Source organism: Coffea eugenioides, unplaced genomic scaffold (assembly GCF_003713205.1).
Source record: "Coffea eugenioides isolate CCC68of unplaced genomic scaffold, Ceug_1.0 ScVebR1_3484;HRSCAF=4706, whole genome shotgun sequence".
NCBI lineage: Eukaryota > Viridiplantae > Streptophyta > Magnoliopsida > Gentianales > Rubiaceae > Coffea > Coffea eugenioides.
Window position 1 is genome coordinate 11,526 of NW_020864066.1, and position 12,620 is coordinate 24,145.

Here is a 12,620-nt window from a genome sequence, read left to right on the forward strand (position 1 = left end):
CTTCTTTCTCAAGAACAAATACATATCTTGAAAAAGTTTACAGAACCAGCTGAGTTGGCCACTAGGAATTTAAAGCTCTCCTTGGATGTAGCGCTTGCATTCTTATCTAGGCTTTTCTAAAAATTTCAATAGCGGGTGCCAGTCTGGTCTGATGTTAGGAGGTTAGGCATTGAGTTCACATTCAGCCTTGAATTTAATCACATCTTTTACTTGACATCAGTTACAGGCTTTCGTAGTATTCCATCAAATGCAGCGTAGATACCAATCCAAATTCCAAACTGAGTAAATGGAAAATTTGACTTAAAGGATTACATGAATTAGCAGTTCAAAAAGTTGACTATTGGAGGTGATTTCCTTCTGCTATCCACACGGAGAAGATGCATATGCCTTTTTGTTGCCCATATATGCCGTTTATCCTCGTTCTGTGTAGTTAACTATCATCTGCTTTTCTGAGCTTTAATTCTTGTACGCAATGGCATATGAAAGGAAGAATTTCAGGCTAGCAAGCTCATCTTGTTTTTTGTTTTGTACTCTTTTTCATATCTTTATTACTGCTTCTGCTGCTGCAATTCATTTCGAGACAAGCAATGAGACAGACTACCAATCTCTGCTTGACATCAAGGGTCTAATACAAGGAGATCCATTCCAGGCTCTAAGCTCCTGGAATGATTCCATTCATTTTTGTGATTGGCGTGGAGTCACATGTGGCCTGCTTCATCAAAGAGTCACTGTCTTGAATATGTCATCATTTCACTTGGTTGGTTCTCTTTCTCCCTCCATAGGAAACCTTACCTTTCTCAGAGAACTCAATATTCCGGATAACAATTTTCATGGTATGATTCCTGAAGAAGTAGGCAGGCTTTTTCGGCTTCAGTATCTTCGTTTTGCCAATAATTCCTTTGAGGGAGAACTTCCATTAAATATCTCGGGTTGTTCAGAGCTAAGTATTCTTGATTTAAGGGGTAACAGGCTCATCGGGCGAATTCGAGATGACTTGAGCACTTTATCTAAGCTTTATGCTCTGAGCCTTTCCAGGAATAATTTCTCAGGCAGCATTCCACCATCTTTGGGTAATATTTCCTCTCTTCAGATACTTAGCATATCAAGAAACAATCTAGGTGGAAATATTCCAGCTGAGATTGGTCGGCTTTCAAATCTGCATGTCCTTGAGCTGTCCTCAAATAAACTTTTAGGTGCAGTTCCTCCTCAGCTCTACAACATTTCGACACTCCAGATCTTTTCTATTACTAACAATCTATTAAGTGGACAGTTTCCTGCTACTGTGGGATTGACTCTTCCAAACCTTACTTTATTTTTGGCTGATTTGAACCAATTCTTTGGATCAATTCCAACTACATTAGCAAATGTTTCAGGGCTCATAAAAATTAGCATAGGAGACAATTCACTCACAGGACCAATTCCACAAAATCTAGGTAGCCTGAAAGAACTTCAGGTTTTGCATTTTGGCCATAATCCCCTTGGAACTGATAAAGCAAATGATATTAGCTTTATTTCCTCCTTAACAAATTGCACAAATCTACAAATATTGAGTTTGTCAAGAATTCAAATTGGAGGCATGCTACCAACTGCCATTGCCAATCTTTCAACCAAACTCACATCTTTGTGGCTGAATGATAACATTATATCTGGTAGCTTACCTTCCGGGATTGGAAACCTTGCAAGCTTGGGCTATCTCGATGTGCGTAACAATTCTCTCTCAGGCATAATTCCTGATTCTGTGGGGAAACTTGTTAAAATGCAGGAGCTTTATCTGTCTGAAAATAGCTTCACAGGAGAAATTCCTTCAACAATCGGTGACATTTCTGAACTACAGATTCTTGTATTAGAACAGAACATGCTTACAGGTAACATTCCTGTTTCTTTGAGTAACTGCAGTAACTTGCAAGGATTTACTGTTAGTCAGAATCGCCTAAGTGGAGCTTTACCTAAAGAACTTCTTGGTCTTTCATCTCTCTCTATTGGCCTCCTCTTAGCTCAAAACCAATTCACCGGATCATTACCATCGAAAGTTGGCAATTTGAAGAATCTTGTGTCATTGGATATTTCAGAAAACAAATTATCTGGTGAAATTCCAACCTCTATTGATGGTTGTGAGATGTTGGAATATCTTCGGTTGAAAGGTAACTTTTTGGAAGGCTCTGTACCTTCTACATTAGGAGAATTGAAAAGCATTCAGGTCATAGATCTATCTCAGAATAATTTGTCAGGGCAAATTCCAGCTTCTTTGGCAAAATTAAAATTCATCAGCACTCTAAATCTTTCCTATAATATGCCAGAAGGTGAAGTGCCAATGGATGGGATCTTTGCAAACTCTAGTGCCTTTTCAGCACTGGGGAATGGAAAGCTATGCGGAGGAATCAAAGCATTGAACTTATCATCTTGTCCTAAACCTACCAAAAAGAAAGCAAAGCTGTCTACTCCTATAGTAATAGTTATTGCCATTACTATTCCTCTAGCTATAGTTTTACTACTCATATCTGCCTATGCAATTCATAGACTAAGAAGCTCAAAACAACAATTACCTTTTACTTCTGCAGCAGAAAAACAGAATCAGAAGCTCTCATATGCAGAATTATATGATTCCACCAATGGTTTTTCTTCAGAAAATTTGATTGGTGAAGGTAAATATGGCTCTGTTTACAAAGGGGTCCTCAAACCTGATGAGCAAATGGTTGCTGTTAAGGTTCTTAAGCTCCACCAACATGGTGCCCATAAGAGCTTCTTGGTTGAATGTGCAGCGTTGAGAAACATCCGCCATCGAAACCTTGTCAAGATCATAACCTCTTGTTCAAGTTTAGACTTCAAGCAGAACGATTTCAAGGCTTTGATTTTCGAATATGTGCCTAATGGAAGTTTAGAGAATTGGTTACATCCAAGTTCAGCTGAGGAAGAGGGACAAAGCCTAATGAAGCTCCAGTTGATACAAAGACTGAATATTGCAATCGACATTGCGTCCGCCTTGGATTACCTTCATAACCATTGTGGGACACCGATTATCCACTGTGATATAAAGCCAAGCAACATACTTCTAGGTGATGATTTTCGTGCCTTGGTTAGTGATTTTGGCCTAGCAAAATTTCTTTCCTCCATCGAAGGTAGATCCCATCAACATCAAAGCAGCTCAGTAGCAATTAGAGGAACAGTTGGATATGTTGCTCCAGGTACAATTACATGCCTTCTTAAGTTTAAACAATCTTTCAATTAGAATGTCCGTGATGTACACAATTATTCGACCTTTCAATCCCTTCAGCATTTCAGCCAATAATTCTTCTCCGTCCTCCTGGAACTTGAAATTGCAGAATATGGCATGGGTGGAGAGGTATCAACACAAGGAGATGTATACAGCTATGGTATTCTATTGCTTGAATTGTTTACAGGGAAAAGGCCTACTGACAGCATGTTCACAGAAGATTTTAGTCTCCATAGTTATGTTAAGACGGCTCTTTCCCATCAGGTAATCGAAATTGTTGATCCAAAGATCTCAATGGAAGCAGAATCCATAGCAGGTATAATCACCAAAACAAGCAAAGGCGGCAGCATCAGTCAGGAGGAATGCTACCTATCGATGTTTCGGATTGGTGTTTCATGCTCTTTAGAAATTCAAAGGGACAGGATGAATATTAAAGATGTCCTCAGTGGATTACAAGCAATCAGGAATGAGTTTGTTCAGGTTATAAATGAGAGCCAAATGAGATGAGGTGGAGCAATGTGAATTATAGTTCTTAGTTGTGGATAAATCTTGTACATTCCACTCTTTAAATGCTTTGAAGCAGTAGTCAATTTGATTAAAGAAATTTTTGTGATGTGTGTAAAAGCAGTCAACAAGAAGCTGCTATTTACAATCCAATATTGGTTAATTGCTTCTTGGAATCTTACTTCTAGTAACCTAAAAGGAGTTATAGATCGGTAAGGACACAATTTGTACGAAGCTGTTGTGAATTTTGTCAGAACCTGAATTTTGTAAAGCTCAGGTGTAGTTTTGGCTATATTATTCCGTACTAATGTTCGAACAAATCTATTTTATGACTCAGAAGATTTTGACATGGAAAAGTTTTAAAATAGTAATAGTAAAGACTCTCTAAAATTAATTTGTATGAGTATGTCATTTTAAGCTGGTTAATAGAATCATGGTTTTGATAAGTTGTACATGTTGGTATATGACCCCTTCTATTCTACTTGATCATTTTTTTTTTTGAAGGGTAGACATTTGATTGCAATTGCATTTTGACCAGGTTTAAATTGTTTGCTTTCGAGCAAATGTATAAATATTTTTTCACTTGATATGGACAATGAGAACATAATAACGAATAAGGAATATCATGAATGCTTGATTTCATGTAATTTGATATTTTCTTAGCTGGTAATTATACTACTAACATGAATGCTTTTTTAATAAATGCATTACTTATTCTTAAAGTAAAGGAATAAAAGTCAAAGTTCCCAATGTAAGGTAAACAAATAGCACAATACAAACAAATAAAACAAAATGAAAAATATATGTTGTCCTATGACATATTTCATGATAATTAAGTTAAGTCTATACTGATTTTATTGATGCTTGTTTTAATAAATAAACACACCCAATTCTAACATCTAAAATTTGATTATGCTCAATTTAGAGATATTATTATTATTTTCTTTATAAAAACAACTATCAGGTGTATGTATCAAAAATCTGTTATAAATAAGTTATTACTAATCAATGATGTCTGTATAATTGGACAACACAAAAAAAGTCTATCAGCTGTATGTTTATTAAACCTGGCCCGGTCTAATGTTCGAACTGATCAACTCGATAAACCTGCTATTGGATCTCTAATTAGACCGTTTAAGCACAAAACTCGGCGACTGGTTAATGACAAAGAAGAAATATTCTTTTTGTAGCTTTTGTTTCAAACTTTACATCTAAAAGGTTCTACAGATATTCTTGTTCGTTAAAATTTAACATTCTGAATTTCTATGTGACCACTCGATTGTCTGACTTTGGTTAGCAGAAACAGCCTTGCAAGTTTGACTCTGTCAGAACAGAAAGTTAGATGAAACGTTAAAAGGGATTTGATTAGTGCAGGCTAACTTGGGCATTTTAAGAATAATCGCACTGGCAGAACAAATAAAAGAATAAGAAATCAACGGCTAGAAGAAATAAAAAGAAAAAAATTTGGATACAAATGGTTGCTAAACAGATTAAGAAAAGGAAATTATGATAAGTCTCAATTTACAAATACTAAATTTGCTATTACAAGTTTTTTCTTGTTTACGCAAAACTGTAAAAGTTTATATTAATATGAGCAATAACGTTCTTTTACAAGAGAAAAAGCTCTCAAGTACATAAGAAAACCTATGCTATATACAAGAGATACAAATAGACATATAATCAGGTAAGAAAATTTAACAGACAATCCCATTCCAAAGCTATCAGACAATTTTCACGAGTTTCAATTATAGAGGTTTTATCTATGGTGGAAGCTGACTCACCTATGCATGTGGGAAGAGCAAAGGAACAACACATCACTGTGTAGCAGGGCAGAAAAGAGCTATTAAAAGTAGTGACCGGAAAGTAGAAGTTTCACACAAGGTCCATTGTGCTTTTAGAAGAAATAACATGTATGCCCCTCAACAACTTATGGGCATTTGTATGCACTCAAAAATTGCATTAATTTTATATAAAATTTATTTTTTATGTAATTGCATTTATTATAAATCTATCAAAGAATTTTTGTTTATAAGGTTATTGTAATTTAGTGGTTACAATATTTAGAGTTGTTATATTGACAAAATGTGATTAAATAGTCAGATCAAAAATTAGTTTTTCTTTAAGGATAAAATAGAAAGTTTAAAAAATGACATAAAAAAGTTTACACTAACTGTAATCCCTCTAACTTTATATGTTGCATAGATAGTGGCTTTTTAATTGGAGTAAAAATTATAGATGAATTATTACAAACATAATTAACATAGTGCTTCAAGAAACCAGAATCGTGACATAATTGACCTAGTAGATTTTAATTTAAATTTAGAAATTAGATAAGTAATATTATATGTAATATTGTGACTTTTAAATCCAAATCAAATTTGTAGATGAGTAGTCATAAACATAATTAACATAGTACTCCAAGAAACTAGAATTGAGATTGTAGATAAAATAATCATAAATATAAATCACATAATATAAAGTTTTCAAAGATTGAACATTTCAACTATTGAAATAACTAGATGGTTATCAACTTAAGTCATAACTCCGCAGCTAGTTATACTGCACATGATAGGTTATAAATCACAAATTTAACTAGTAAAGTAGTGTCAAAATTTTTTGGCTTTTTAAATATTAATATTATGTAATGATAAGGATAACCAAATTATAGTAAAAATCAAAACTTACATAAAATAAAATAAAACTTTAGTTGATTAAATGGATGTTTCTTTGAATTGTAAGTTCACTTGAGAACTTAATATATTATTAACTTATCAATTAACTAGTACCTCTTTAAATTAATAAAAATTGTATGGTCTCAAATTTATTAATTTGTAGAGGTTTTAATATAATTTTAATTACTTGCACACGCTTCTAATGTGTCTTGTACACTAGTATAATATTAACTTAAAAAAAATACTAGAACAAATTGAGAGAGTGAAGAAGATTTAGAAGAAAAAAAAAAGTAGGAAAAAGGGAAAAAAGGAAAAGGTATACCTATATATTTTTAGTTACCAAATATTTCATAGGTTCAACAAAAATCCATTATCATTAACTAATGATAGTGAGAGTGAATAATGAACTTTTAGTAAACAGTTAATTTTATTTACTTGGTTCAGTAATAGAGTTGGCTACCATAAGAGAAATTGAAGAAATTTTTCACAATCATATGCATAGAAATGGAATATTATTAAAATTGGAAAATGATGGCATCGGATTCATGTTTTGAGAAAAGGAATTTGGTATTTGCGTCTTATTGTCTCTCGGCTCTTTGTGTTCTCCCAATTGAGCATTTGCCTAGATGATGATTAATTTACAACCGAATCCAGTCTATATGCATATATGCAATTTAGTCCTTTAGAAAAGTCCCACATTCGTCTGCTACGTAATTCACCTACGATTGCCTACCGGTTGCCTAAGCCCACGTGGACCCATAAGCCTTTGACAATGGTCGCAGGCAGAGTTGCTGCGATTGTAGTGGTTCTGCCCATTGTGGGACGAAATTCCCGCTTTGCACAGTAGAAGCAACCATACCAATTATACATATAAAAAAAAGAAGCAAACATAAAAAGCATGAAATCACGCTCAAGTGCACGCGTTTTTGTTATATATTACGCGTTTATTTCTAAAAGGAAAAGGTTTTGACACACACCAATGAACAACGACTTCTTACCCAATAAAAGCAGTCGACAAATAAATGCTAAATAACGACGACTTCATACCCAACGACAACTACTGGATAATGACGACTTCACAGTTCATACCTAACAAAGGCCGAAAAAAATACAAAAAAAAGGAATGACTTTATTACAAAGAACAACGACTTCAGCCCCACAGATTATATTGGACCATAGTTAATAAAATAACGTGACAGGTATAATATGAGATATTATATATATATGCATATTATACTGAATTTTTTTGAAAAAACATGAGTAAAAGTTCGACATGTAAATATGTGTTCAAAAAAAATTACGCATATAAATTCTTACATGAATAGAATGAACATATTTGAATGTTACGGAACTTAAAAAAATGGATAAATTTACTATAATTGTCGAAGACTATACAATATTTATACCAATTTTAAACTTATTTTTATGTACGAGATGTTAAATTTATTAAAATTTTATCACTTTATCGCTTAGATATGTATATATCTATAGTTATTATGATATATGTCGCTGTTATTTTATATATTATTCAAAAAGTATATTATTATCCTTACTCAAATGTTAAAATTTTTTGAAAAAATTGAAATATAATTCGTGAAGTATAATAGATTAAAATTTTACTACTTGTTATATGCGGTAAATTGAAAAGTATAAGTATTCATCTTGATTTTCATGTTAAAATCAATTGGGGGAAGCAAGAAAGGAACAACGACTGAGCAGTCAAGTCCAGATTTAAGGCATTCAGCTACCCGTCTCCATCCATGGAGCCCAGTAACGCAAAAGAAAGTTTGATTTGTTGAATTCTACATGTCTATCTATATTCTAGCCACTCGATATTCTACGGACAGCTTAAATTCAAGCCCCACAAGTCGCAGAAAGGAAAGGACGACTTTCCTGAACATGATCTTGGTATTTCCAACAAGCTAGTTAACCCTCCCCTTTCCAGGAGAGAGAACAGCATACTTTTTCTTGTGATTGTTTTGGTAGGAAAACCAACTCCTGTGAAATTTATCCAAGGAATATGGCTGAGAGTGTTGTAGGCTTTCTAATTAAGCAGCTCTCCACCTTACTTTCCCAAGAGAGCACGCTTTTGGGTGGACTTCGACCAGATGTTCAGTTCATCAAAGATGAACTCGGCGACATGAATGCTTTCCTCAGACAAGCTGAAGCGAAGGAGGACAATGACTCTCAACTCCAACAATGGGTCAAGCAGGTTCGAGAAGTTGCTTATGATATAGAGGATGTTCTCGATGATTTTGCCTTCCGCTTTGCTCGTGGACACGCGGATGGATTCTTTGGCCGTGTTGAAAAGATCTACAGCTCAACAAAAAATCTGAAAGCCCGCCATCGGATTTCTTTGGAGATAAAAGATATCAAGGCCAGAGTTGTAGAGATTTCTGCAAGGCATCAGAGGTACCAGTCCTTGTATGGTACTCAAGAAATAGGCCCCCGCTCTTCGCACGTGGCAAACGCAGATTGTGATATTCGTGATCAAGCACTCCTGATTGAAGAGGCTAAGCTTGTTGGCATCGATCAGCCCAAAAAAGAGCTCATCTCCAAAATCCTTGATGACCATTCCCACTTGAAAGTAGTTTCAGTGGTGGGAATGGGGGGACTCGGTAAAACCACCCTGGCGAAAAAGGTCTACGATGATGCTGCAGTGAAGAAACAATTTCAGAGCCATGCTTGGATAACTGTTTCTCAAAATTTTCAATTCAAAGTCATCATCAGGAACTTGATTCAACAATTGTATGATGAAATTAGACAACCGGTCCCTCCGCAAGTGGATTCCATGGAAGGTATTAGGCTCAGTGAATTTGTCAAGGACTTCCTCAAAGAAAGAAGGTACATCCTTGTCCTTGATGATGTGTGGAGTCTAGATGCCTGGGAAACTATCAAATATGTATTTCCTGACTGCAATACTGCTAGTCGTGTTGTGTTGACAACACGAATTACCGATGTAGCTTCTGCATCCTGTTTGGCATCCCATGACTTTGTCCATGAGATGAAGCCCCTTTCTTATGAAGATTCTTGGACTCTTTTTTGCAATAGAACATTTCAAAGTAATGGCTGCCCTTCAAATCTAGAAAAAGTTTGTAGAAAAATACTAAAAAAATGTGAGGGCCTACCACTTGGAATTGTTGCAATAGGTGGTGTTTTGGCTCTGAAGGACAAGGACAGGATAGAAGAATGGGAGATGATTTTTCGTGGCTTTGGCAGTGAGGTAGATGGTAGCGGTAAGCTTGATAGAATTAGAAGGATACTCTTGCTTAGTTACAGTGATTTGCCTCATCATCTCAAAAACTGCCTATTATATCTAAGTATCTATCCTGAAGATCATCCAATTAATGTCGAAATTTTACTTGGTAAATGGATAGCACTAGGATTTATAGAAGAGAAAGAAGGAATGATGGCCACTGATATAGCTATGAGATATCTAAAAGAACTCGTCAACAGAAGCTTAATCCAAGTTAAGGACACATGGGCTGATGTCAAATTGGTGAAATGTGGTCTTCATGATATTTTGCGCGAAATCATTGTTTCAAAGTCTAAAGAGCAGAGCTTCACAGCCATAATCACTGGATATTGCACAAGATGGCCTGACAAAGTTCGACACCTGGCAATCCATAACTTCACTTATATTCCTCCACAAGGCTTCAGCAGCTTAAAGTGTCTTCGGTCCGTGGAAACATTCGGGTATGAAGATTCTCTCACAACTTCATTGTTGTCCAAGTTTTTATGTGGTGGTCCCAAGTTCCTGAAGGTTTTAAACTTAGCAAGTGCGGAACTGGACAGCATCCCAAAGGAAGTTTTCAAACTATTTCAGCTCGAGTATCTGGATCTAAGTGGCACCAGAGTTAAAATCATTCCAAAATCTATTGGGCAGCTTCAAAACCTAGAATTTTTAAATCTGTTCGGAACCACTATAACGGAGTTGCCTGTGGAAATTCTAAAGCTGAGTAAACTCCGTACCCTTCGCGTAGGCAGAGCGGGTGATTATTCAAATAACTTTGCACTTTGGGGCTTTAAATCTCCGGATGGAATTGGAAAGCTTACTTCCTTGGAGAGCCTTTCATGTATAGAAGCAAACAGTGGTAAAGTAGTAAGGGAGATTGGGAAGCTCGTTCAGTTGCGGCAATTATGGATCACAAAGCTGAGGAGAGAAGATGGAAAGGAGTTGGTCTCCTCCCTCTTGAGGCTGACCAACCTTCGAGAGTTACACATCTGCTCTATTGAACAAGAGGAGACCCTTGATCTCCAACATTCCGTCTCTCCAAGACTTGGATTTCTTACGAGGCTGTCGCTGATTGGGCGTTTAGAGAGAGTACCGGAATGGTTAATATCACTTCAATCCTTGAGCACTTTAGCCTTGCTGAATAGTGAGTTGAGTGAAGATGAGAATGCAATAGACTGCCTTGGACACTTGCCCAATCTGGTAGCTCTTATTCTCTCTGGTGCTTATGAAGGGGAGACATTGTGTTTTAAGGCTGGAGGATTCCCAAAACTCAAGAAATTATACCTTGGGCAATTAAAAAGACTGAAATGGGTAAGAGTGGAAAAAGAATCGTTATCCAGTCTCCAACGGTTTCTTATTTCTGGTTGCAAGCTTATGGAGGGCCTGCCTTTGGGCCTCCAAAACTTGACCAAGCTTGAAGTTGTTGGATTTTATGATATGTCTGATGAGCTAATGCACAAAGTACAGAATTTGGATAAACAAAGTGACGATTATCAGACAATTTCTCATATCCCTGAAGTTTTCATTGGACATTGGATAAATGGTGAATGGAAAGAAGAGTCCCTCTAAGAAAAGATAGGTAAAGGACAATCTGTTGCAGTCATCAACATTTAAATTATGATGTTTGTTGTCAATTGCTTTTTCCTACTTCTTATCCTTGTAATAAAATCATGACTCTATATTGCTATTCAACCATAATTAGTTCCTTAGATAGTTAGACATATATGTGTTTCTACGATTAAGAATGTTTTGGTTTAGTACAAAGATATAGAGACAAGTAGCATCTAAACATTGTGGGATTGCCTGTTACAACAATTACAAGTTCAATTTTCCCTCTTCTATAATTGAAAATGGGGAATAAATTAGTAATATGGATAAATTTGCATTAGGAGTAGGGAAACCTTGCTAATTCATAAAGGGTATATACATTATTTCCTGGACTTCTACAGAATTTGTGGTGACGTTTTCCTTTTTGGTTTATTAGTAAATTCCTTTTTCTCCTTGTGGCTTTCTTTGGATTAGGAACTTGAATGTATACTTGATGGACTAAATGGAAAATAAATATTTTTGGAAATGTGGGGGACTATATTTATCATTTTCGCTAGTGAGAGATTATTAAGGATGTAAAAGTCCAAAACGAGAGTGGAGAATGCTGAGATTTTCAAATTGATTCAATGATCAAGACTGGGTCTCTTTTCGCAAACAATTTCCAAACAATAGTTCATGCCTTTCTTTTTGCAAATAATTTTTGCCACAAAAGTTTTCATAGATATTTTCATGCACGTTTTCATTCAAATCAAAACATTCACTGACAAATTCATCTTCATCAGTTACCTAAAATAATGTATGCAAATCATAATTTTCAACTATATCAAAATTTTCAAAAATCTCTCACATACCAATAAACATATCTTCTGTCAAACCAACTTCCTATGTCAAACTTAGGATTGGACTCATAATCAAGTTCCATACAGATCTAACCAAAACCATTCAAGTGATTGAGAGTCAACAAAGACTTTCATATAATATTCTGCATAATCATGGATTTCTGCATAATTTTGAAAAATAACTTTGCCTTCTTTTTTCTTATTTTCTTTTAACAAACCACAGAAAGGATTTATTTTAAGAATATTATCCAAATCACATCCTTTGAGATATTTCTCCACTACTGGCTCCCATTCTAATTTTTCATCATACATACTTAGTGTGTGTAAAATTTTAATTTTTGTACTATTGATAAATTCTCTTCCCATGGCAACTTGAAAATAATTTGTGTACCTTCACAAATAACTTTTTTTTTCCCCTACTTGAATTTCTTGGCCCACTTGCAGTAACAATCACAATCAATAATAGAGTCCCCGATCACTACAAAAACACTTGTGATCCAATTCTTCAATATACACAAGTAGTGCTCTTCTGTGGTATAAGTTTTTCTGTCACAAACTCTGCATACCCTCTAGGTATCACAAACACTCTAGAATCAAACTTTTGAACCTAG

At 35.3% G+C, this 12,620-nt stretch overlaps 2 protein-coding genes across 2 annotated transcripts; both read left to right on the plus strand.

Moving 5' to 3' along the window:
- The first annotated feature begins 472 nt into the window (after window positions 1-472).
- LOC113757956 (putative receptor-like protein kinase At3g47110) lies at window positions 473-3,718 on the plus strand. The gene is made up of 2 exons (XM_027301016.1): window positions 473-3,182; window positions 3,321-3,718. Exons 1-2 carry the CDS (start codon window positions 473-475, stop codon window positions 3,716-3,718), a joined length of 3,108 nt encoding a protein of 1,035 aa, XP_027156817.1.
- Window positions 3,719-8,310: 4,592 nt separating this feature from the next.
- Window positions 8,311-11,191, plus strand: LOC113757957 (disease resistance protein RPM1-like). Its single transcript, XM_027301017.1, has one exon. It carries the CDS (start codon window positions 8,408-8,410, stop codon window positions 11,189-11,191), a length of 2,784 nt encoding a protein of 927 aa, XP_027156818.1. The 5' UTR covers window positions 8,311-8,407.
- The last annotated feature ends 1,429 nt before the right edge of the window (window positions 11,192-12,620 follow it).

What these genes read in the sequence shown, in the direction of transcription:
- LOC113757956 (XM_027301016.1), top strand. Translation starts at nt 473, where the DNA reads ATGGCATATGAAAGGAAGAATTTCAGGCTAGCAAGCTCATCTTGTTTT. An exon ending in AGTTGGATATGTTGCTCCAG is followed by an intron (nt 3,183 to 3,320) that starts GTACAATTACAT and finishes TTGAAATTGCAG; the next exon opens with AATATGGCATGGGTGGAGAG.
- LOC113757957 (XM_027301017.1), top strand. Translation starts at nt 8,408, where the DNA reads ATGGCTGAGAGTGTTGTAGGCTTTCTAATTAAGCAGCTCTCCACCTTA.